This window comes from Lissotriton helveticus, chromosome 6 (genome assembly GCF_964261635.1).
Source record: "Lissotriton helveticus chromosome 6, aLisHel1.1, whole genome shotgun sequence".
Taxonomy (NCBI): Eukaryota; Metazoa; Chordata; class Amphibia; order Caudata; family Salamandridae; genus Lissotriton; species Lissotriton helveticus.
In genome coordinates, this window is record NC_136067.1 from 2,125,081,226 (window position 1) to 2,125,107,983 (window position 26,758).

Genomic DNA, 26,758 nt, shown 5'->3' on the forward strand with positions numbered 1-26,758 from the left:
AGTGATGTGCAAGGGCACTTCCAAGTTTCTAATGTTCTTTTAACAGTGGATGTTCCCACCATTGCATCTGTTGACTCAAGTAAGATTATCAAAGGGCCCACTGTGGATGCGCTGGTAGATGGCACACAAGAGCATGTAATGGCTGATTTGGGTGCGCCTGATACCATTTTGGCTGATCATACTTTAGTTAAGTTGTGGCCTTCTGACACTATTTTACTTTCTCCTGACATCAACCCCAAGGCACTTGGGGAGAAAGACATTACCCTGCTTGGTTTTCTTTGGCTCTCTGTGGAGATCTTAGGGAGGTCCAGCAGCATGAAAGTCTATGTGGCCCTAAAGGGAAGAGATATTGTAAGTTGGATGGACCTTGTCAAGCCTGGGATCATCTTACGTCCTGGTCAGGATCCATCCATTGTTTTGGAGGAGACACCACTAGACATGTTATGCATGGATTTTAACTCAGAGGTGGGACTCAAGATGTTTGAAGTTTATCCCACTGTGTTTAAAGATATGGTAGGTACAGTCTCAATATTTGAGCATTGTATCAAACTTAAGAAGGGGGCCCTGCCTGTTGTTCATAAGGTTAGGCGTGCAACCGTTAAGCCTCAGGGAGGACATCAAGATTTTATTAGCTTAGCTCAGGGAGGAGAGTATAATTGCACCTATTGATGCTTCTGAGTGGGTTGTTTCTACCATTGATTTGATGAAGAAGAGAAGAGGGGACCTCAGGCGATGTGTGGAATTAAGGTTACTTGGCCAGAATATAGTTGTGGATTGCCACCACTTGCCACACATTCATGAGCTGTTAGCTCACATTGGCTCCTCTAAGTTCTTCTCCATTATTGACTTGCACTTGGTGTATCACCAGATGCAACTTTCTGAGGAATCTGAGTGTCTCACTGGCTTTGTGACCCTGCTTGGTGCCTTCAAATGTTTGAGGTTACCCTTCGGGCTTGCATCGGTGGCGAGCGTGTTTTTAGAAGTTGATGGATGATTTGTTTGGTGATATGCCGCATGTGCAGGCCTTTCAAGACAACATACTTATCTACTTGGACACTTAGGAAGAACATGTGCCAGTTTCGCACCAGGTTTTGGGCATACTTCAAGATAGAGGGATGATGGTTAAGCCCAAAAAGGTGTGGTGTGAAAAGTTGAATACTTAGGACACATCATATCTGAAAAAGGTATTAAGCCCAAATTTTGTAACGTGGAGGCAATTCAGAAAGCTCCAACTCCTTCTGATAAGGATGATTTGCATTCATTTTCCGAGCTTTGCAAGTATTATGCTAGATTTGTGCCTGGATATGCCCTTTCTGCTCAGCCTTTAAGATCACTGCTTAAGAAGGGGGCTACATTTTTGTGGTGCGTAGCATCTAATGCTGTTTTTGAGGAACTTAAATTGCTTGTGGTTAATGCTCCGGCATTACGACCTTTTGTTTCCACAGGGAAATCGTTCATTCTCAAAGGGCTAGCAGCTGTTTTTAGTCAATGAGTGAATGGCCAAGAGAACACTATTGCTTTCACCTCTATGGCATTGCCCAATGCAGAAACCAATTGCAGCACCATTGAGAGAGAGGCGTTGGCAATAGTGTGGGCAGTGCAAACATTTGAAACCTACATTAGGGGAAACTCATGTGAAACTTCCACTGTTCGCAAACCTTTAGTGCTTCTCTTAGCAGGTAATAATGGGCAGGGAATGACATCTGCATGGCTGGTCTTTGTTGTCCAAACTTCAAGAGAATGACTTAGTCGTCAAATGCATCCATGGGGGTAAAAATGTACGTTCGGACTTCTTATTCCATCCTCCTGTGGCTTCCACTAGTTACTACCTTGAGTTTTCAGACAAAGAGTGTGTGGTGGGATTCGTCAATGCTGTATTTGCTTGCCATGGGTCCATCTCCCAAGAGGAGTGGGAGAAAGCCATGAAGGAGAAAAGTTGAATGCTACTCCAAAAATAGGAAGCCCTGTGAAAATATTCTACCATGGAACTCAGGTGTTTTTTCAAGAGTTATCTTTTGAGGGCGGAATTTGTACTAGGATGGGTCTTTTTGATCCTTCCTCTAAACTCAGATCCAAGATCATCAGCAGAGCACACGAGGGACACTATGGGAATTTCTGCCACTTCTAAAAAAATTGAGGGGCGTTTACTGGTCGCCAGGTATTCATTCTCAAGTAGTCCGTGTGGTTGAGTCTTGCCCTCAATGTGTAGTCAGACCTTGGGAAAAATTTGCATTCGATTTTCAGGGCCTTTTACCTTGTTGCCAGCCAACAAAAGATATCTGTTAATGGGTATAGACTAGTTCTCGAAGTGAATCTATTATTCTTTTGTTGTAGCGGTAAGCTCTTCTTCTGTAATTTGTTTTCTTGATAACATCTTTAAGGTTGAGGGTCCTCCTTGTTCCATCATCACAGATAATGGTTTGCACTTTGTCTTGAAGCAGGTGGAAGTCTTTTTGAGAAAATGTGATATCAAACATTTGCAAGTTGCCCTTTACAGTCCAACTTCAAATGGACTTGTCGAGAGGGCAAATCGGTTTCTCAAAGAGGCAACCCATACTGCTCTGGTGGCCAACATCTGTGTAACAGATTTTCTGCAAGAGAAAGTTTGGGCTTACATTACTTCTCCACATTCTACCACTGGTGTCACGCCTTTTAAGGCTCTCAGAGAAGGGCAGCTAAATCTAGGCTCATGCCTGATTGGTTCCTCAAGTTTCCTGCGGGTCAGAACTTAGATGTAAGAATATGGAGAGTGTTTCTCAACTAGTGAGAAACTGAGTAGCTGCCAAATAGTTGGTGCAAAATGTATTACACGACAGTAAGCACAAAGTAAGACACTTATTTTGCCATCAGTGATTGGGTGCTCATTAAAAAAACATACAAGGTATGCAAAGAGGAATCCAAGTTTTCACTTCCTGTATGCATCATAAGAGTTAGCAAACCCTCTGTCTTACTTGAAGGGAAGGGGAGGGATGGTGGAACAGGGATGATCTCATTTGTTTGATAAACAGCAGCTTGATATTCTCACACATGTATGTGCTGACAGAGATGATGTGGAGAGCTCCACATTGAGTTATGATCTGGTACCCGTGTCTGACAAGTGTCCAACTCATCAAGCTTAACTGGCAACGATGGTAAAATGAGCACTTCTCAGAACAATGGTGACTGTACTGTGCCTTCTATTGTGCAAAGGGAAGTGCGCAACAATGGTAGCACTTCTCGCTGTCAACGTGTTATCAAATTGCATGCTAGATGACATGATTATGTTCTGTCTTAGTTCTGTTGAGGGGGGTTGATGTGGTATTCTTCTTTGTGTTGCTTTGCTCGTGCTCTTTGCGTGCTCACGCACAGGACTTTTCTTGTAAAACCCTACCTGTGGTCTGTTTTACTTTATGACTGACCCTACAAGTTCCTAAACAGTTCTAGTGGCTGCTGGTCAGTCAGTTGACTGCTGACCTGGAACTGGATGAGAGCTCACCATCACGGGTCCTTACTGATGAGAATAAATGCTTACCTTTTGATAAAGCCTGCGTCTGGATTTCCTGGTGTTCACACTCCACACAGTGTAGCTCACTGCCCCCTCCTGTCTGTGAATAGGGTAGCCCTCGTCCCCCGCCTGTCTGTGGGAAGTGTAGGTCTCTGCCCCCCTGCCTGTGAGTAGCACTCTCTGCCCCTCCTGTCTAAGGGTAGGGTAGCACCCTGCCCCCTCCTGCCTGTGGGGGGAGGTAACTCTGTGCCCACTCCTGTCTCTGAACAGTGTAGCTCTCTGCCTCATCCTAACTGTGGATTGGGTAGCTCTCTGCCCCCTCCTGTCTGTGTGGGGATGAGTGGGTAGCTCTCTGCCCCCTCCTGTCTGTGTGGGGATGAGGGGGTAGCTCACCGCCCCCTCATGTCTGTGAATAGGGTAGCCCTCTGCCCCTGCCTGTCTGTGGGAAGTGTAGGGCTCTGCCCCCTGCCTGTGGGTAGCACTCTGCCCCCTCCTGTCTGTGGGGAGAGATAACTCTGCCCACTCCTGTCTCTGAACAGTGTAGCTCTTTGCCCCTCCTGTCTGTGTGGGGGTGAGGGGTAGCTCTCTGCCCCCTCTGTTTGTGGGTAGCTCTCTGCCCCCTCCTGTCTGTGGGTTGGGGGTAGCTCTCTGCCCCCTCCTGTCTGTGGGTTGGGGGTAGCTCTGTGCCCCCTCCTGTCTGTGGATAGTGTAGCTCTCTGTCCCATCCTGTCTGTTGGTAGTATTACTCTCTACCCTTTCCTGTCCATGGGTACTTTAACTCTCTGCCCCTCCTATTCATGGGTTGTTCAGCTCTCTATCCCCTCCTGTCTATGGTAGCATTGCTCTCTGCCCCCTCCTGTCCATGGGTTGTGTAGCTCTCTACCCTACTCCTGTCCATGGGTAGTGTAGCTTTCTGCACCTCCTGTCTGCGGGTAGTTTTGCTCTCTACCCACTCCTTTTCGTGGGTAAAGTAGCTCTCTCTGACCCCTCCTATCCATGGGTTGTATAGCTATCTGCCCCCTCCTGCCTGTAGGTATGTTAGATCTCTCTACACCCTCCTGTCCGTGGGTTGTGTAGCTCTCTCTACCTCTCCTGTCCATGGGTAGGGTGGCTCTCTGCCCTATCCTGTCCATGGGTAGTTTAGCTCTCTGCCCCTCCTGTCTGTGAGTAGGATAGGTCTCTCTGCCCCCTCCTGTCTGTGGATAGTGTAACTCTCTGCCCATTTGTGTCTGTGGGTAAGGTAGTTCTTTTACCCCTCTTGTCTGTCGGTAGGGTAGTACTTTTCCCCTCGTGTCTGTGAGTAAGGTAGTTGTTTTACCCCTCTTCTCTGTGGGTAGGGTAGTTCTTTTACCCCTCTTCTCTGTGGGTAGGGTAGTTCTTTTACCCCTCATGTCTGTGGGTAGGGTAGTTCTTTTACCCCTCTTGTCTGTAGGTAGGGTAGTTCTTTTACCCCTCGTGTATGTGGGTACGGGAGTTATTTTATCCCCTGTGTCTGTGGGTAGGGTAGTTCCTTTATCCCTTGTGTCTGTGGGTAGGGTCGTTCTTTTACCCCTCTTGCCTGTGGGTAGGGTAGTTATTTTACCACTCTTGCCTGTGGGTAGGGTAGTTCTTTTACCTCTCTTGTTTTTGGGTTGGGTAGTTCTTTTACCCCTCGTGGCTGTGGATAAGATAGTTCTTTTACCCCTCTTGTCTGTGGGTAGGGTAGTTCTTTTACCCCTGGTGTTTGTGGGTAGGGTAGTTATTTTACCCCTCTTGTCTGTCGGCAGGGTAGTACTTTTCCCCTTGTGTCTGTGAGTAAGGTAGTTGTTTTACCCCTCTTCTCTGTGGGTAGGGTAGTTCTTTTACCCCTCTTCTCTGTGGGTAGGGCAGTTCTTTTACCCCTCATGTCTGTGGGTAGGGTAGTTATTTTACCCCTCTTGTCTGTAGGTAGGGTAGTTCTTTTACCCCTCGTGTATGTGGGTACGGGAGTTATTTTATCCCTCACGTCTGTGGGTAGGGTAGTGCCTTTACCACTCGTGGCTGTGGGTAGGGTAGTTCTTTTACCCCTTATGTCTGTGGGCAGGGTAGTTCTTTTACCCCTCTTGTCTGTAGGTAGGGTAGTTCTTTTACCCCTCGTGTATGTGGGTACGGGAGTTCTTTTATCCCGCATGTCTGTGGGTAGGGTAGTTCCTTTACCCCTCGTGGCTGTGGGTAAGGTAGTTCCTTTACCCCTCATGGCTGTGGTAGGGTAATTCTTTTACCCCTCTTGTCTGTGGCTAGATAGCTCCTCATACCCCTTACCACTCTCGCCCGTGGATGGGATGCTTCACCCCACACTCATCTTACTGTGGGCTGGCGTGAACCCCTCTCACCAGGTTATTGGTGAGACTGACCCCTGTCCTGAATATTTCACTCCAAAATCACTGATTCAGGTGTGCAATTAGTTCAGTGGAAGCAAAACAAGACTACAGCACCCAGAATGCATCATGCGTTAGGGCTGGGAGCAGTGTCTCTGACACCTTGAAGGGAGGTGTTCATCCCACTGTGGGCTGGGGTTTCGACAGACCACGAATGCTACGCAGAACAGATGCCCCACGGTTCTATTTTGGTATTAATGACACCAGATTGTGAAGACGATTCATCCCCTGCCATTGTTCACAGGCCTGTTCTCTTTTAGCGCTAGATGAGCAGCTGCGGCTATGGCTTCGAGGAACTTAGTTCTCCAACTTCTTGTGCTGCTGTTGATGTGGCGAGGAGGGAGCCTGCAACCAGGAGCACCAGACAACAATGAAGGAGGTAAGTGGAGGACCAACAGCAGCCAGGCATCTCACAGTGCCTCTGCACCCTCTTTAACTGTATGTCTGGCAGCTCTCTTGCTGCTGCTTTCACTCGCTCTTGGTCTCTCTCTCTCTCTTTCCTACTTCCTCTCTCTCTCTCTCTCTCTCTCTCTCTCTCTCTCTCTCTCTCTCTCTCTCTCTCTCTCTCTACCTCTCTGCTTCGTTCATTTCGTCTCTCCCTCTCTGCTGCTTTCACTTGCTCTCGTTCTCTCTCTCTCTCTCTCTCTTTCTTTCTCCCTCTCTGCTGCTTGTGAAAAGTTGGCCTGGTAGATGATGTCAGCTATTCTAGTGGGCACCTTGCACCAGTCCAAACAACCCTTATGGTGGTGATTGGTTGTAAAGTCAACCTTATAGACCAGCTATCCTAGTGGTAGCATGGACAAAGCAGTCTTAGGCTAAAACTTCAGAGAGTATGTGAAGCAAGCTGTTTTACCACGATAATCCCTTGAATACCAAATGAAAGGACACCACACCAGGTATATATATAAAATATATATGTATTTATTTCTAACACAACCCCCTGAACTCTTTATGGGGTCAGGGTTCGAGATACAGCACAAGTGACTTAATAAGCATACGTTAAGTTGCACAAATACAGTTTGGCCCTAGGGGCCACGCAAACCATAGCCTAAAAAGGTGGTATAAATATCACAACAGAAATACAGAGTAGGCCTAGGGCCTAGGGAATCACTGGGGCTACACTAGACTACCAAAGGTTAGGAAGTAGGAGGCCGTGCAGTGACTAAACACACACACGGGTTCTCATGGACTTTGAATGGGAATGTAAAAGTTATCGTTTAGTTGATTAAGAACACTTCCGGATGGACTAAGAAGAAACCCCCTTAAACTAGGACACTAGGATAGTCAATACCGACGGGAGCACCGGAGTACTCCTGTTACCTCACCCAGGGAAGCCGGGTGCATAGGTCTCAAATTGTGTCGGGTTTCCTCGCTGTTTCTTATGGAGAGCTGCAAAGAAATGCTGCAGGCGACCAGGAGAAGAGTGTCCGGGTGGATCTAAGGGTTGATCGGAGCAGTGAAGAACCTGAAAGCAGAGGGGACAGAGTCTGGGTCACTAGCCAGTGACCAGGATAGAACCCGGAAGGAACCAGGCGATGTCGGGTGCTTCAGGTGAAAATGGTGAAGTTTGTCTCCGCAGCCAAGTGGTCCTGAAAGTATCGACGACAACCAGGAGCAGGATACGAGTTGTCCCACAAAGGATCTGGCTGTCTGCAGCGTCGGTATCCGGATTGGACCCAACAAGCCTTGGCAAATGCAGCCCACGCAGGAAGTGAAGATTCGCTTCAGGTCAGACCAGCAAGGTCTGGAGTGCTTCTCCTTTTTAGGGAAGCAGGAGCAAGCCTGGAGCAACCAGACCAGTGGTGTTGATTCATGGGTTCGTTTTCAGAGGGCTCACTAGCCAGCGGGTTAGCAACCGCAAAGACGTGTCAAGCTGAAAATGCAGAAGTGGTCCCTCGCGACACTCGTGGAGGGTGGAGGGCTGAGCTTCGGTGCAGATGGTGTTTGGGTTGGGGACTTCTCAATCCCCAATGCACAATTGCGAGGAGGCCTCAGGAGCTGCGCAGTTAGCAAAGAGCAAGATGGCCAGGGTATCCGGTCCCACGTCTCTCGTGTCTACCACGGGTCTCTGCTTTGCTGGACATGTGGGTCGAGGTCAGGGAAGTCTGGGGAGTCCAGTCCTGTGAAGCATGGTTGTCTGGATCCTTCAGGAGCGTCGACAAAGTAAAGTGGCAATTCGCTAGTTGGTGCCTGTTTGCACAGGGTGGTCACTCCTTGACCACAAGGGAGATTTCTTCAGTCTTCTAGTCAAGTAAAATGTTGAAGGTCCAAAAGTTTAGCAACAGAGTTTCGTTCCAGGATAATCTAAAGTCTCTAGACTCAGCTCCTACCTATATACTAATCTTAGGGGCTGGATTACCTGCTAGGTCCCTCCTATGGGTGGGACGATAATCAGTCAAAATATCGAATCTTTAATTTCGACCTACACTTATATCGAGTTGCTAATATCGAAGGGACAGAATATCGATGTCTAGAATATCGTTGGACAGAATATCGACCCTAAGGTAAGTAATATCAAAATTACTTATATCGATAGCATATATATCGATGTAAGTAATTTCGATTTACTAATATGTGTTATAAATTTTAGTTAAGTATTTAAATTAATTGTTATATTATGTGTTTATTTTTTATATACAAATAAATATATTTAAAAGTAAATTATATGTTTTACTACCAGAGCGGGTTGTGGGTTTTTAGGGGAATAGGGTGGGAAGTAATTTAATTGTAATTAATTAAATATTTTTTCATGTAAAATTTATTTTGTAATTAAATATTAATTGGCAATGAATTTTTTTAATTGATAAATTATTTATTTAATTGATAATTAATGTATATTTATAAGTAAATTATATGTTTTACTACTGGAGCGGGTTGTGGGTTTATAGGGGAATAGGGTGGGAAGTAATTTAATTGTAATTAATTAAATATTTTTAAGCATATTTTATTTTGTAATTAAATATTAATTGGTAATTATTTTTTTTAATTGATAAATTAATTCTTTAATTGGTAATTAATGTAATTTATAATTAAATGCAATCTTTTAGTACTGGAGCGGGTTGTGGGTTTATAGGGGAATAGGGTGGGAAGTAATTTAATTGGAATTAATTAATTATATTTTTATGTATGTTGTATTTTGTAATTAAATATTAATTGGCAATTATATTAATAGATAAATTAATAATTTAATTGGTAATTAATGTAATTTTTTATTAAATGTAATTTGTTACTACTGGAGCGGGTTGTGGGTTTGTAGGGGAATAGGGTGGGAACTGATTTAATTACAAATAATTCACTATATTTTTATGTATATATTAATTTTTAATTAAATAATTATTGGCAATTAATTATTTTATTTGATAAATTAATTATAGAATTGATAATTAATTTTCAATTAAAAGTTATGTGTTAGTACTGGAGCGGGTTGTGTGTTTATAGGGGAATAGGGTGGGGTGGGAATAGTAATTTTTACCCTTACGCTATCCAACACTTTCCCTACTGTTGCATCCTCTGGAGTGGGAATAGTAATTTTTACCCCTACTCTATCCAACACTTTCCCTACTGTAGCACTCTCTGGAGTGGGAATAGTAATTTTTCCCCCTACGCTATCCAACACTTTCCCTACTGTTGCAACCTCTGGAGTTGGAATAGTAATTTTTACCCCTACGCTATCCAACACTTTCCCTACTGTTGCACCCTCTGGAGTGGGAATAGTTATTTTTACCCACCCGCTATCTTTCCCTACTATTGCACCCTCTGGAGTTGGAATAGTAATTTTTACCCACCCGCTATCCAATACTTTTCCTACTGTTGCACCCTCTGGAGTGGGAATAGTAATTTGTACCCCTACACTATCCAACACTTTCCCTACTGTTGCACCCTCTGAAGTGGGAATAGTTAATTTTACCCACCCGCTATCCAACACTTTCCCTACTGTTGCACCCTCTGGAGTGGGAACAGTAATTTTTACCCCTACGCTATCCTACATTTTCCCTACTATTGCACCCTCTGGAGTTGGAATAATAATTTTTACCCCTATGCTATCCAACACTTTCCCTACTGTTGCACCCTCTGGAGTGGGAATAGTAATTTGTAACCACCCGCTATCCAACGCTTTCCCTACTGTTGCACCCTCTGGAGTGGGAATAGTAATTTTTACCCGCCCCCTATCCAACACTTTCCCTACTGTTGCACTCACAGGAGTGGGAATAGTAATTTTTACCCCTACGCTATCCAACGCTTTCCCTACTGTTGCACCCTCTGGAGTGGGAATAGTAATTTTTACCCCTACGCTATCCAACACTTTCCCTACTGTTGCACCCTCTGGAGTGAGAATAGTAATTTTTACCCACCCGCTATCCAACGCTTTCCCTACTGTTGCACCCTCTGGAGTGGGAATAGTAATTTTTACCCCTACGCTATCCAACACTTTCCCTACTGTTGCACCCTCTGGAGTGGGAATAGTAATTTGTACCCACCCACTATCCAACGCTTTCCCTACTGTTGCACCCTTTGGAGTTGGAATAGTAATTTGTACCCGCCCCCTATCCAACACTTTCCCTACTGTTGCACTCACAGGAGTGGGAATAGTAATTTTTACCCCTACGCTATCCAACGCTTTCCCTACTGTTGCACCCTCTGGAGTGGGAATAGTAATTTTTACCCCTACGCTATCCAACACTTTCCCTACTGTTGCACCCTCTGGAGTGAGAATAGTAATTTTTACCCACCCGCTATCCAACGCTTTCCCTACTGTTGCACCCTCTGGAGTGGGAATAGTAATTTTTACCCCTACGCTATCCAACACTTTCCCTACTGTTGCACCCTCTGGAGTGGGAATAGTAATTTGTACCCACCCACTATCCAACGCTTTCCCTACTGTTGCACTCACTGGAGTGGGAATAGTAATTTTGACCCTTACACTATTTAACGTTTTCACTACTATTTAATTTTCTTAATTGGGAATAGAAATTTTACAATCTACGCTATCCAATGTTTTTATTACTGTAGTTATTTTTATACTTTAAATAGTAGTTTTATTTATTTATGTATTTTATATATTTTGTAGTTATTTAGATAATATTGTATTTAATTAACTTTAAAAATATTGAAATATTTAATTATGTTTTAAATATATTTATTTTATTTATTATATTAATTTATGTATGTAAATGCATTAGTAATTTATATTATTTTAAAAAAAATTATAAATAATTGAAATAATTAACAAAAAATATTCTTACGTAAGTATATATTATATATGTTTTGTTAATTTGTAATAAATTTTTTATTAAATATGTATTATTTATTTATTTTTAACATTATTAAATATTTTTAAATATGTTTAATTAATTTATAAGTATTATTTACATTATTTTACATGTTTTTTTAAACAGAAAAAAAACTGATATATTTAACAACGATATTTTTAACATCGATATTATTTTTTCGATATTTTGGTACTTACTATGTTGTAGATAGGGCGTCGATATTCTTGCCATCGATATAATTGCGTCGATATATGTGTAGGTCGAAATTCTGTCTGTCGAACTTCTGTCATAGATCCGGGTGGGACCAGGGAAGGGGGTGGTTACACCCCTTTCCCTTTGTCCAGTTTCACGCCAGAGCTGGGGCTGGAGTGCCCCAGCAACCGGTTTGAACCGGGCTATGCATGGGCCACCTTGTGTGTCCCAGGCAGTGTCTGAAATTGCCAGATTCTTTCAGCCCACCCTGCCCCAATACACATCCCGCTGTCTTGGAAGGTGCAGGCACCTCCCTCGACAAGAAACCTATTGTTCAGGCCTCCCCTGCTGGAGTTTCGTCCAGCTGCAGGAGGCCAGACTCGTGTCTGTGGCAGCAGCATCCATTTTGTGATGCTGGGGCTCTGTTTAACTTTAACCGGGTAAAGCAGTAAATACATGTCTTCTCCCTCTAGAAGGGTGAAATCCTACCCCCGTCACCAGAACTGGAGGAGGGGTAATAGTAGTCCAAAGTGTTTGACACCTTACACCACATGTTTTGATAAAGCCAAACCAAAGTTAGCATTAACCGCGAGGATTATAATGCAATTAAGGGTATATGGTAAGGCTATATCATAGAACAGCTATAAGGACATGGTTCCGAAAGCTGCAGAGGGGCTCAGCTCATGCCAGAGCACCTTCTCACATAAAAACCAAGCACTCTGCCTCCAGGATTGCTAAGGCCTGCAGGATGAGTGACTTATAGGTTACAATCTGTCTATATATAAGGCGGATATAGGGCTGCTATATCCAAGCTAGGGGTGATTACACCACCTTGCCCCAGCTGAGTGATCAGCCAGTGGTGTCAGTTTAGTGGGCCAGCCAGGGGTGGCATAATACATGCTGCAGCCCCTGGTAGGCCTTGGATGCACCTATGCCCTGGGAACCGAGGGTACACTGTACAGGGACTCACAAGGGTGATCCAATATCCAATCTGGCACGTACCTAAAGTACATGGTATCAATTTAGAGAGAGAACAGCTGGGATGTGGGTCTGATTAGCAGGCCCACAGCCACACTAAAGTCGAAAAACCAGAGTATCTCAGCAAAAAGTGGGGGTGACCATAGGAAGCAGACCCTACTCTCCTACACTGCTTTCTCTCACCTGATGCTTTTTCTCTCTCTCTTGCTCCTCTTTCTGACATTTCTTCTTTTGTCTCTCTTTCTATCTGTCTGTCTCTTTCTCTGCTGCTTCCTGTCTGTCTCTTTTTCTCTCTCTCTATGAAAACAAGACTTTGTGCAGCTGTCCCCTCACTTTTTGCCCCCCTTTGGACTACTAGATGCTGGTTTCTGACTCTGACAGTGCTCTGACGGCTGCTATCTAGGCTCCAATGCCAGGGCTCTCTCCCTAAAATTGATGTGTGTAATTGGCACCCTCAACTGACAGAGACCATACCTCTTGTGTAAGTCTCTGTTAATTGGTAGTGTGGTGCCCAGGGCATGGGTGTTATAGGGGTCCCTTGGGCCTGCAGCCCTGTTTGTTCCACTCTGAGTGACCAAAGTAAACTACAGGCAGCAGGCCTGCCATTGAGGGCAGCCGGAACAGTACCGTCTGCTCCATTTTAACTTTTTCTCTCACCATGTGTAGCAAAATCAATGCACAGCTTGTAGTATATGTCAGTCACCCCTTAAGAAGGCCTCCTGGGCCCAGGAGGCAGGGTACAGTATGATAAAGCTGTAGACATGGACTAGAAAGCCCATTTGTCTCTAAAGTGGCACTTACCATTAAAGTACACTATAAGTAATAGGAGGTCCATAGGATGACATGGGCTTGCACCCGGTCAAACCCAGGATTACGAGCTCCATTAATCTAAATATGTTGAGTTTGGTGTCAAACAGCATGTCTTCTCACCCCTGACACAAATCTTGTTTTGAGGAGGAAATGGCATGCACCTTAGAGGTTGCCCACATGGTTGCCCCAGCTTCACTGGGATCTGGCTGGCAGACCACGTTTGCTGCCACCAAGTCAGGAGTCTGACCACCTGCCAGGCAGTGAGACCACTCCCAGGAGTCAGGAACAAAGGCCTGGACAAGAAGGCGGTCACACCTCGTCCCTCCCAGAAAGGCTAGTGAAGTGACACTTCAAGGCGGTGTGCTTCAAAGACTGGACCTCCTCTGATATTTATCTGGGCCATTTCCCCAAGAAGTACACAGCCCTCCCCTGCCCAAGACACAATTGCTCCCAGGCAGGGCAAACTTGGGTATGCAGGAGGTGTGCATCTCCAGAAGGCTAGTAACCCCGTCAGGGTGAGCTGCCTAATCTGTACACCTATAGAAGAATTCTGCCATTTTTAGAAATGGTAGAAATAGTGGGTTCTGGGTAGGAAGGATGACCTACATCTCCGGATGCGGTCAGCTCAGGGGCAGATCAGCTTTAGGGACCAGCAGCCCATTTGCTACCTGCTCCCACACCCCTAAACTCCCCTGAATCTAGGATTTTAAGGGGCGCACTGACACCAGAAACTCAGCTCTGATCCAACTTGAATCAAAGAGGACAAACAAGAGACCTGTGTCATTGACAACAGGAGCTTGCACAAACAAAGGGAAGGATACTTTGGACCTGTGGCAACAAATCCTGGAGCTGTATGAATGATGTTAGAAATGGGGTTTCTGGTTGGCACCTAAACAAGACAGAACCCAACAATCTAGTCAGGGAAAGTAAGTTACACACCAAAGATAGGCTGTGCTACCCCTTTGGCAGCTTGGCATAGAGCAGACAGGCATTAGAGGCAATGTGTAAAGCGTTTGCATAACACACTCATACCAAAACACATTGAATACACTGCAAGAGAATCCAATCCACAGAAGATTATATTAAAATATAGTATATTACACATGACATAGTCCAAAACCACTTAAATCATAAACATTGTGCATGTTATGCAAATACTGGGATAGTACTAGTTATCCTGGACAATGCAAGAATCAAATGATTGACAGTATGACACCAGTGCATGAAATGCAGCAGTTAGATTAGAGGAAAACACTGCAGATACCAAACATCACCAGTGGTACACATGTCATAGATTAACACCAGAAACATGTAGGGTGCACTTCCTATTAGGTTTTATATGGTTCTCCAGTATCCCCAAGGTACAACAACCTACCCGGGGCAACCGGGCCTCCTTCCAGGATCTACCCCATGAGGTTAAAGCACCAAGAAGTGCCTCCAGGGTGGGTTCGGCCAAGGAAGTGGGATGGAGGCACCAACTACATGGATGAGTAGGTCGACCTCGCTTGATCACCCACGTGCGGCGGAGAGAAATGCAGCTGCCCACCTATGTGCGATTGTTAGAAGCCGGCATTCCCGCACATACCGTTGTTGTCAAGTGCATGACGCGGACCCCAGCTCCCATGCTAGGACAAGAAAGGGCACCGGCCGAGACAGCCCTGCTCACCCCCTTAGTAGCTTGACACGAGCAGCCAGGCTTATCTCCAAGGCTCGAGGGTTCAGTATGTGCAACCACACTCACAGCAACCCAATGATGTCACCATAAATGGACTCCACACAAGTTTGTATAGAACGAGTATACTTTATATAAATAGATATACAAAATGACCACACGATACAACTCCCACATATATACACTGGGTAATATTGTTTCCGGTGGGTTGGGCAGTTCTAATCCCCAACCACCGCTTCTAACCAACAGTTACACTGACTTTTAACTGTTCTCAACAGGTTAGGTACGCCGTATCACTAGATTCACACACGTTGCAAAATACAAGGAATACTGCACTACTTAACAATAGGTTCCTGTACAGTGCCACAGTGAAACAATGCAATGCGTAATGTCAATATCATGTACTGAGTCAACACAAGATAATGCACCTTGGTTCGCTACCAGCATGCCCTGTTCAAGGAAGGAATACATTAATGCGTCACACTGCAATTACGTACAGTGCGATAGGAAAACAATGCAATGCGTATCACCACCAGCATGCCCTGTGCAAGGAAGGAATAAGGTAATGCGTCACAGTGCAATTCAGTACAGTGAAGTAAACAACCAATGCAGTGCGCTACGCTATGATCATATATCCTGCAAGCGAAACATAACGTAGTGTGTAGTGCACTAACCCTGGAGTTCGTTAAAACACCACTAGTTTCAGAAGTTGTCCAATAGTTTGATAGTTCATTAGCAGAAAATATGCAAAGTGTTATACAACTGTTTTTAGAAGTTGTGCGACCTGTTGCCCCCAACACAGATCAATGATGACACCCAAGTTCGACTCCGGGCCCTGGCCCCTGCACTGCCCTGTCCAGGACCAGCAACAGGCTCACACAGCTGCCAACGGCGAGAGGCAGAGAGAGTGTCCCACCATGCCCACACCCCACCCCAGGTGATGATCCACTTTACCTTGGAAGGCACAACTCCTCTCTCCTCTCCTGCTGCAGCAGCTTGGCCTCACTCCATATCTTTTTCACCACGGGCAAGGCACGCTCGGGCCAGTAGTTCAGCTCATGTGGGGCTGCCGGTCTGGGCTGCCAACGAACAGCACAAACTCCTTCCACGAAGCCTTCCACACAACGCTGGTGCTACCTCATGTAGTCTTCGAGGGCCCGATCAATTGGCCCTCCTCTCCAGTGCTATTAGGACTTCTTCGCTCCCTGGTGCTCACCGCTCCCTGGTACTCCTCACCAGCATCTCCGGTGGTATCTGCGACACGCACCCCCGGCGTGTCCGAGACTCACTCCATCTCCTGGTGCACACTGTCTTCAGGCGTTCTCCACTAATGCCCAAGTCGCACCACGACACGCACACTGCACACTGAGAGTCTTGTCTCTCCTCCTGGTGCACACGAGGTGCCAGGCGCTCTCCACTAACGCCCTGGCTGCACCAGCACACGCCGATCCATGTGTCGGAGACTCACTCCTTCTTATTGCCCACGATGTCCCAGCACTCTTCACTAGCGCCTTGACTGCACTGCGACACGCACCCCCTGCGCATCCCGAATCTAGGCTCTCTTCCATGATGCCCACATTCCACAGGTTCCCCAACACCTGTAGCTGCACCAAGACACGCACCATGTGAGTCAGAGTCTTGATTCGCTCCAGGTGCCCATCACCTTAGGCACCCCTTTTGAGGGCTCATGCTGCCACAACACGGTCCCACCACGTCGCGACTTGAGACTTCCTGGAAACTTTTATGTTCCTGTGTTTGCGAACAGGGAGCCAGCTCACCTCGGGCTGTTGGGGTACAGGACACAGCACACAGTAAAGCCCTGCTCAGGAAGAAGGGGGGACATGACCCACTGCATCGCCCCTTCAGTCTCTCCTTGGTCAAGAGCTACAAAATGCCCACACACCCCAGATCACGAAGCAAGGGTCAAGTGTCTCTCGCAGCCTATTTAGAAACTCTTGCTGAGGCAGAGGTTTTCTTCCAGATCACGGACAGGTCAAAGCCGCCAGAGACTCGACCAGTCCATGGTGTCTTCAAAGCGCTCCCAGCACTTCTCTGAATGATACCAAGATCCTTCTCGACGACATAATTAACATAACCAAAGTCTTGGAGTTACAGTTCTTCCACTTATATCCCTCATTGTCTTTGAAGTTTCCTTGTGCTCAGGGGTCCCGACTCCTCCCTAAATCAGTCTTGTGTACCCTCTCCCCAGTGTCACCATCCTCTCTTTGATACTGGGGGCCTGGATCTGTAATCACTCAGAGGGAGACGGGTCTATTGTTTTATGGCTCTGAACCAGGCCTCTTCACCTCGCAAAGCCTCTCTTTCTATTCGCTCCAGGTGCAGGACAGCCTGCCACCGTCTCCACACCTTCCCTGGGGCACGACCTCCCAAAGCCTTTCTCACCTCTCCCAGATCCAGGCAGGCAATTCACATTCTGCTGAGACACATAAAAAGGTAAAAAGCACAAACTCTGCCTTTTTCTCAAACAGCGTTTTTTGGACACACAGCGACAAAACAAAACCATCTACTCATAAGATGCGTAATGAAGCTGTGAGTTCAGACATATCAAACTTCACTGTTCCATTTCCAAATCTTGGGAAACTAGGCTAACAATACTACACCCAGCCTCCCCCATTCTGTCCTATGGGCAGGATGGCCTTTCACCAGGGAAAATGAAATGGAGCACTTTCCACTGTCAGGGCCTAGCACCCACACTGGCACAGGGCCTGCCTTTTACCTACACTGCACCCTGCCTAGGGGTTGCCCAGGACATCCTACAGGAGTGCCCCATGTGTATGCAAAAGGGAAAGTAACCCTCACAAGTGGTAGCACTTGTCAGGACAAGATGTTGATTTAGCATAATGCGCGCAGGCCCTACACTGAAGACCTGTGTTCCCTCTCTGCGCCTTTCTTTAGTACTAGCCCTGGCACACACAGTGCCCATCACTTACGGTTCTTGCTAGTTAGGCAAACATACCAATCAGAGACAACCAAACACCACTACAATTTATACAGGGATTAAGCATGGGCGAAAAATCCGTTCCGTTCGCAGATTTTGCGGATTTTCGGTAAATCCGCAATTTGCGAACTCCCGCGAATTTACCGAAAATCCGCAAATCCACGAGCGGCGGATTTTATTGCTTGCTCGCACTATTCGCGGCTTCCCAGTTCAATTTCGCGCTTATTCACGCCCCGCGAATAAGCGCTAAATTGCAGAAAAACGATTTTTTGAAAACTGAAACTACTTACCAGGTTCAAAAGTTCAAGCTCATCATTAGTAGCCATTTCCTGTAGTGCTTCCTGAGGGGCCCCTCCAGAGTTCAGTTGCCTACTTGCAACTATTGTGTGACCCTGCTCTGACCCTCAGAATAGTTACACGTATGCCACAAAGGTCTTGAAATACAGCTAAGGGAGACAAGCAGGAGCCAGGCTTGAAGTTCAAATTCAGTGACACATTAATCAGCCCCTAATTCATTAATGTCAGTTGGGGCAGGGCAGGTGTTGTAACTAATTTTGCAAAAATTAAAGCACTTAGCAGGTGCAAAAGTTCAAGCACATCATTAATCAGGAAGCACTAAGGAAGCAGGTGCCAGCCAAAAAAATATTCTGTGACACATTAATCAGCCCCAAATTAATTCAGGTCACTTGAGGCAGGGAAGGTGTGCTTTGCTTTGCCACAATAATGTACACTGGTCAACCAGAGGGTGCTGTCATGAAACAGAGGGTGGCATGGGTGAGCCAGAGGGTGGCATGGGTGAACCAGAGAGTGGCAGTGATGAAGAAGAGGGTTGCAAACAGGCTGGACACGTAGAAACAACTAGTTCGCAAACTTGCGACCCGACAGGTAAGTTCGTGTTTGCGAAATTGTACAAAAACTCTCGCGAACTGGCAGAAACCCGTGCGAACACAAAATAAAAAAAATCCGCGGGAATTCGCGGATTTTTGTGGATTGCGAATCCGCAAATCCGCAAATTCGCGGATCGCGAATCCGCCAAATCCGCCCATGCTTAACAGGGATCATCTGTACTTGTCCACTGATTAGCAGTAACAAGTACCTACAGCATCTAACTGCACAGCTCTCTGTCAGGAAAACAGTCTAGGGGAAAAGCAAAAAGTTTAAGTGAACTTTAGCCAACAAGGCCAAGTCCAACACAAACCCCTCCCAGCCAAAAGCCAGGGTAGATCAATCATTCCCATGATGGACTCCCCTTCTTAAGGCGTTAGAACAAGGACGCATGCCCTCTACCACAGGGACACTCTCCTATTCCTCGCCTTCCTGACCCCAGGTGATCCTCGTGATCACTACCTCCTGTGTTACCTATGCTATTCCATGGATCCCTCCAAGCCGGGGGTACTCCTCCAAAGGTGCTGGTCCGATGCCCACCACCACCTGGAGTGGTACCCTGGGAAGATTCTTTGGTCAGGACACTGCTACTAGTAATCCTGCCTGACAGATAAAAAGGGGGCCTACCTTGCTCACCTCCATGGGATCCAGCCCTAGGGGCTAGGCACTGTCCCTCCAGGGAACACTACCCTCTTTTAACCTTCCACTTGGTTTTCTGGGCCTGCCACTTAGCAATGGCACCTACAAACTTCAGGACTGCGGTGACCCTGATGTCTGATGCCTTGGGCCCTCCTGACTCTAGGTGTTCTTCCCCACACTGCTGTCAACCAGGCACAAGGCCTTTACCGGCGTCTTTCCCACAGCCCCCCCAGTTCCCTGGGTGGTGCTACTTATCCCTGAGGGTACTGCTTAGTCTTCCTCCCCCTCCTTGGAGACAAGGGGTTTTCCTGCCAACGTTCCTCTTTACTTTGGGATCTCCTTACGCCTCCTGGCCCTCTTTCCCTCTCTGGGACTGTAGAAATCAATGAAGGCTGGTAGACAGCTCTTGTAGTTGTAGTTTATTATTCAAGTTACATCTTGGTAAATTCCAATGAATGTCTCAATATAAGCCCCACCAGGAGCAGTCTCCTGGCTGCTCAGCCCATCTTCTCCAACAGCTCCACCTTCAATTACAAACATCCATAACATTCCAAGTGACATCATATAGCCAGAGCACCAGGCAGAGAACTAGGGCCAGGGTGATGCATTACATAAGAAGCAGATTACTACACAGAGCTTTGCAGGCCTCAGGACAGGTGACCAGGGGTCCGGCTCTTGGGCAGGCTCCAAGGAATCAAAGAGCTCGCTCCCCAACCCTGGGTGACGTAAACCTGGAAAATAATTCCTGTGGCCATAATAAACAACCCCGCCACATAATTTGCCATGCTTGTCACCACCCAATATTCCAGTTATTTGCTTTCTCTGTTACTGGTTTTCAATTCTCTGTTCTCCCTCCAGGTTCTCAAAAGCCTCTGACTGCCTTTCTCTTTCCGCCTTTCTCATACCAATTTCTCCATTACTCCATTATTGTCATGGTGTGTGTATCCAAATTGCAAATCTGCCTTAAGCCCCTTAACGTGGTTGTATGTGTCCAAATGCACCGTCTTTTCAGTTTTTTAAGCAAACGTTTGGAGAGATAGTTGGCGCTGTGCACAAGTGCAGTCTGGTTCCTGGCACACATTGCCATGGATGCAGCGCACAGAGACCCTACACTTCTGCACAAAGAGGAACAAAATTAGAGGGAACATTGGTCCCCCCCCCTGCTGCGCTTCTAGTATTCGCACCCTCCTCACCATGGCACAGAGTGCATCCCTCGCCTGCTGTACTTCTAGATTATATATATCTCCTCACCACGGCTCAGAGTTCATCCTCCCCCCTGCTATGCTTCTAGATTTCATACCCTCCTCACCATGGCACAGAGTGCATCCCCCCCTGCTGCGCTTCTAGTATTCGTACCCTCCTCAACATGGCACAGAGTGCATCCACCCCCCCCTGCTGCGCTTCTAGTATTCGTACCCTCCTCACCACGGCACAGAGTGCATCCCCCCGCTGCGCTTCTAGTATTCGTACCCTCCTCAATGTGCGCCCCCTGCTCCGTGTCACACTGGGTGAGAAGGTCTGCCGTGTTGGTGGTGTTTTGCCCTTGCCTCTGCCTCTCTGGGCCTGAACGCCTCCCCCTCGGTGACCTCCCGAGCCCTGACCTAAAAAAGCTCGCAATAAAGCTCCTAGGTCTTCTTCAGGTTTTCCGGTATCATTGTTCGATACTAATCTACATCGCCCCTCTATGTTCTGCCCCCCAGTATCAGCTTTAGGCCCTGAGGTCGCGGTATTTGAGCAACGAGTATTACACGAGGTTGAGGCCCTCGAACAACAAACAATTTGTCATCAGGGCCACAATATGACCAAAGAAGATTGGCAAGCCGTAAGGGCATTACAACTGAACGCGGCGATCACCATCAAGCCAGCGGACAAGGGTGGGGCAGTGGTCGTGCTTAACACCGCCGACTACGAGACGGAGGTACTCAGACTTCTATCCGTCCGCACCAATTACAGCCCCATCATGCGTGACCCCTCCCAAGATCTCGCAAGTACTATTAAAGATCTGGTGGCAGATGCGGTATCCAAAAAATGGGTCACCACCAAGGAGGCAGATTTCATTATTAATGTAAACCCACGCATCCCGGCATTTTACATCTTGCCCAAGATTCACAAGCCACAGCGCCCTCCACCAGGGCGTCCAATCGTCTCTGGTATACAATCTATCCTCGAACCACTGTCTCAATTTTCCGACTTTTTTCTCAGAGAAGCAGTCATTAACCAAAAATCATATGTGCAAGACACAACTGATATACTTAACATCCTGAAGGACATGACTTTTGACTCTTCGAACCAACTATTGGTTACGATTGATATCGAATCACTGTACACCAGCATCCCCCAGGGCGCGACGCTGGTGGCAGCAGCTCGAGCCCTGGAGGCGATGGAGTGGTTCTATGACACACCTGTGTCATTTGTTCTCCAATGTATAGAGCTAGCCCTCACGAGGAACTTTTTTGAGTACAAGGGACAACTGTACTTACAGACGTCTGGGAGATCTATGGGGGCTACATTTGCCCCGAGTCTGGCCTGTATTTATGTGGGCCAGTTCGAGGAGAATGTGATTTACCACCCCTCTAACCCGTTCCTGAGCAACATCCAGGAATGGAAACGTTACATAGATGATGTCCTCTGTATCTGGACAGGTACAGAGGACCGATTACATCTATTCCTCGACTGGCTGAATCAAGCTGATGAAAGCCTACGCTTTACATGGTCAATCAGCAATTGTAAAGCAGTATACCTGGATGTGGATATATCTGTGGAGGATAATAAATTGGCTACCATAGTCCACCAGAAAGACACGGACAGAAACTCCCTTCTGCATTATCATTCGTTCCACCCGCGCTCTCTTAGAGATAATCTGCCGGTGGGCCAGTTTCTGCGTTACCGCAGGAGCTGCTCCACCACTGCGGCATATGTAGATCAGTCCGCTGGCCTTGTCGATAGACTGAAGCAGAGACAGTACCCAAGCAGGGTTATTAAACATGCACGCAAGAGGGCTCTGAACACCCCTCGCGATGCCCTGCTTGAACGCAATGTGAAAACTAATCAGCCTTGCCTACCTGTGGTGACCACGTTCGACCCACTGTCGACTAAAATCAGACAGATCATTCGCAAACATTGGTCTTTACTGGACACTCCCAATGATAAGATGCCAGTCCCTCGTTTCGCATTCAAGAGGGCAGCCAATCTGCGCGACAAGTTGGTTCACACTAGGACTATGACTATTAATCCAGAAAGCAGGTCGATTCCGGCGGGTCATTATCCCTGTGGTGGGTGTTCTGTGTGCCCACTGACTACTGCCACTAAAGAAGTCACACTACACAATGGCAAGATATGGCACTTGACCAAATTCAGTAACTGTAACACCACACATGTTATCTATAGAATTACTTGCAGTTGTGGGTTGCAGTATATTGGTCTCACTACACGCAGGGTGAAAGTGCGTATTCAGGAACACCTAAGTACCATCCGAGCAAGAAAATTGACAACTCGGCTGGTTCCGCACTTTATTGAAAAAAATCATGGGCAGAAAGATTTACAATGGACAGTATTGGAGAAGGTTGTGGGTAATACGCACAACCTGGACGCAATACTTGCGAGAAAGGAAGCACGCTGGATCTATTTAGAGAAGGCAGATAAAGAGGGGCTTAACGACTCTATTGAGTAGAATAAAGTGAGTCGTCGGTAGACACCTGGGTTGCCCTGCCGTCAACTTGTTTTGTGGCCATGAATGACAAGAATCCCCACACGGTGTGAATTAAGGTTTAGCGCTGGTATGTGCAAGGAATGTGTATTGAAATTATACTGGCTGTCACCTGTAGTTATTGCAAGATTTAGATATATAGCCCTGATCCAGGCCTCGCTGTTATCATTGTCCACCACACATAACATACCTACCCTAACATCTCCCACCGGTTTATATGCCTGTTTTTCCGGTGCGTGTCCTTTGGACTGCTGGCAATCCTGATTGGCTTGAATACATCATAATAAAGGTGCTTTCAGGGTCCGTTTCTGATAGCTTCCTTTTACGTGTAATTAATATCACGGGAATACAATACAAAAGAGGGCCGTCATGCTATATAAATTTTTTAAATGGCCCTGTGTCCACTGTTCATCCACTGTTCATAAAGTTGCATGTTTACTGAGCGTGGCGTCAGTACTTTCCTAAGATGGCCGCCACGGCGCGAGGTGGGCGGAGTCCCAGCCGGGGTACTTCCGCGTCCCAATCCAGGCTTGGATTGCGAGACGTCGGAAGCGCCGGAGGGACTCAGCAGCGGTATGTGCAAACCGGGTGCGCTTGCACTTGGCCCCGGTCTAGCTGGTAACTCGACACACCGTTCCCGGTAGGAACTCCCGTCTGGGCATTTCCCAGAGCGGCGAGTTTTTCTTTCTTTACTAGTAACCTCTGCACATTACTGGGAGACACGCGGCGCCCCCGGGCGAGCGCTGGTCTAAGGAGGAGGTAAAGAGCTCAGTCGAGTCATCCCCCTACCGAGCTGTACATATTTTCTCACTTACGAATTTCCATTCTTTATTGGTTATTGATATGCTGACGCTAGCAATGCCCCGTCATAATGTGAATTTATCTGTGGCAACCGTTACCGATGGGTAACCTGAGGGCATACTTTAGGTGTCCACTGGGCTCCACGAGTCCCATGTAAATAGCCAACAATACTGTGGCCATCATGATCCATGAATCTGGTGTGATGTATGTTTTTATATAGGTGGCTCACATTGAGGAGTCTCCAAGACGGATCCGTGATCTTTTGACACGACGTCCTGTGATGCTCGACGGTATACTTATGAAGTGCGAGCATAAGGTAATAGCTGCGTGGTGTTTCCACTGGCACGAGTGCGCTGTATCTATAGACCTTGCTTGATTGACCCACGAGTTAACCACTGCTGTGTTCTGTTGTTTTAATTGTATGTGTGTGCACAGGTTCCCATATGAACTATGGAGGATAAAGAATAAGAGACCCAACCATTTGCCCTGATGAAATTGCCAATGAAAAGGCAATGAAACATGTTGGTCCAGTTACAACATTAATGGTATCAATCTAACCATTTTTTAAAAGTGTAGTTTGGCAGCACCAGAATAAAATTGCTTCAGCCAGCCAAACCTCACTATTTTATATTTGTGTTTGTTGGTGTTGGGTGTAGGTACTTGTCAATTCTTTTCTATCCTACTAGGTAGTGTAAATACACACTCCCTCTCTCATTTCTCTTTTCTGTTTTGTGCACTCATTCTGGCACATTTCTTTTCATCCTCCTAGCAAGGAAAGTAACCGATGATGAGAAGTGGGTAGACCGATCATTTATAGACCGGGAACCCCCTCGGGTGTTACGTCCGTGAGGTACTTTCCTTGCTTTCACACAATTTTTTATGTGTTGTTGTCTGTGCACACCATTGTTTGTATGTTCGAAGGCATGTCCGGACCTGTAACGCAGCACTGGCTTGATCTGGCCGTTTGGTGAGCCAATATAAGGTATGGCCCCTTAAGTTACGGAGTCTGAGGTCCATAGCATGCAGGCTGAGTCGTAGCTATTTAGATAAACTTTTGCATAAAATCCCTACCTTACTTGCTAAGAACCCACTTATGGAATTGATTCTGAGGAAGTCACGAATTGGGGTGCTTTATCAAAACTTATTATCGGGGCTCCCTGATGATGTATCTTCCCAGAACACTAAATGTCGAAACAAGCTAGGCAAGGTTGGTATAGATATTTCTCAGGCACTAGAACTATCCAACACGGTGCTAATCTCTGGGAGTCTACGCTCCCAAAGTTATATGGCCCTATTTGACCTTTACTGTACCCCGGCCAAAATACCTAAATGGGGAGGTAGTGGTGGTCATAGCTGTCCAAGATGCGGCCTAGCAGCAGCTAACGATGTACACATGTTTTTTACTTGCCTTAAACTTGATTCATTTCTTCAAGATGTTCAATTATTTATCAATCTAAACCTTAAGATTCCTGTGGTTTTATCTCCTGAATTAGTAATAACTAGCTGTGAAACTGATGGTTTGTTGGATAGAACAAGTCATGTCTCTGCTCTACTATGCATAGCTATGTCATTAATACAGCTATGCATAACGTCAGAATGGATCAGTCCGGCTGCCCCCATCTTTGTAAACCGGAGAGCAAGGATTTTAGCTCTCCATAATTTGGAATCAGCTGTGTTATTAAGGGGGGGCAAGAGGAGGCGGGAGAATGGTCTGAAAATATGGGCTCCATTTACGCAATGGCTGAATAACTGAATGGTAGGAACTGGCTGGGCCACATTGTTGTATTGGGGCATTTGCGTTTTGCCTGACCCATACTTTTCTATTTTGCATTTGCATTCTTTTCTCATATATTCCAATCTGTATACACATTTTGTTATTCAAATTGATTCCCATGATGAAGATATATTGTACTGTGCTAATGATTAATTCTCAACCTGAACAATAAAAAAATAAAAAATAAAAAAATGGAAGCGAGGGGCAGATATCCCTATTGTTCCTAATGGCTATAGCAAGAGGTTCAATAAAAAAGGCAAATGGAACCGGGGAAAGCGGACATCCTTGTCTAGTTCCTATTTTGACTTCTACTTGGCCGGCACTAGCTGCATTAATAATAATATTGGCCTCAGCATTCAAATTTAGCTTTTCAACCAGCCCGGTAATTTTAGTTGGGATGTCAAATTTACCCAAAATACAAAATAAAGATTCCCAGATCATCAAATCAAAAGCTTTTTCAGCATCTAAAAACAGCACCAAGGCTGGTATCTTCACGGTATCAAAAAAATCAAGGGGCAGATTTATGAGGCACTTGCGCCACGTTTACGCCGCTGTTGCGTCACGCAAGGCAGCGTAAACGTGGCGCATCCCTACGATCGATTTACAACGTGACGCATCTAGGCAGATGCGTCACGTTGTAAAGCCCTGCGCCGCTTGTGGGCGTTCCGGCGCAGGGTGGGCGTTCCGGGGCAGGTGGACCTCGCAAAAGTGGCTGAGTGAAATCTATAAGATTTCACTCAGTCACTTTCAGGCCAATGCTGCGTCAAAAGCCTGCGCCTGCTTGAAGCAGGCGTAGGTCTTGACAGAGCATTGTTAAGATGGGGCACCCCTGAGCCTTGCTGGAGCTGCGTCGCGCTTGCGACGCAACTCCAGCAATGCGCCACCTTTACGGCACAGATGCGTCACGCATCTGTGCCGTTTTTGCCCCATGGTGCGCCGCATTATAAATGCGGCGCACCATGGGTGGCGGAGCTGTGGCGCACTGTGGCACACATTAACTGGCGCATCCCTGGGGATGCGCCAGTTAACATAAATCTGCCCCCAAGTGCCTCCACCAAAAAGTGTGTGTTTGTGCCAAGCTGCCTTCCAGCGATAAAACCATTCTGATCCTGATGAATTAAATAAGAGGCAATTCCATTAAAATGATTAGCTAAAAGTTTAGTAATTATTTTGTAATCAGAGTTTAGAAGCG

General features: G+C 46.4%; 1 protein-coding gene across 1 annotated transcript in view; it reads left to right on the forward strand.

Moving 5' to 3' along the window:
• Nucleotides 1-26,758, forward strand: part of LOC144762094 (uncharacterized) — a 142,923-nt gene that overhangs the window by 17,701 nt on the left and 98,464 nt on the right. The window contains exons 2-4 of the mRNA XM_078647221.1: nt 6,141-6,259; nt 7,507-7,528; nt 13,365-13,421. Coding sequence (XP_078503347.1) covers nt 6,163-6,259; nt 7,507-7,528; nt 13,365-13,421 — 176 coding nt within the window. The 5' untranslated portion in view covers nt 6,141-6,162. The remainder of the gene's footprint in view (nt 1-6,140; nt 6,260-7,506; nt 7,529-13,364; nt 13,422-26,758) is intronic.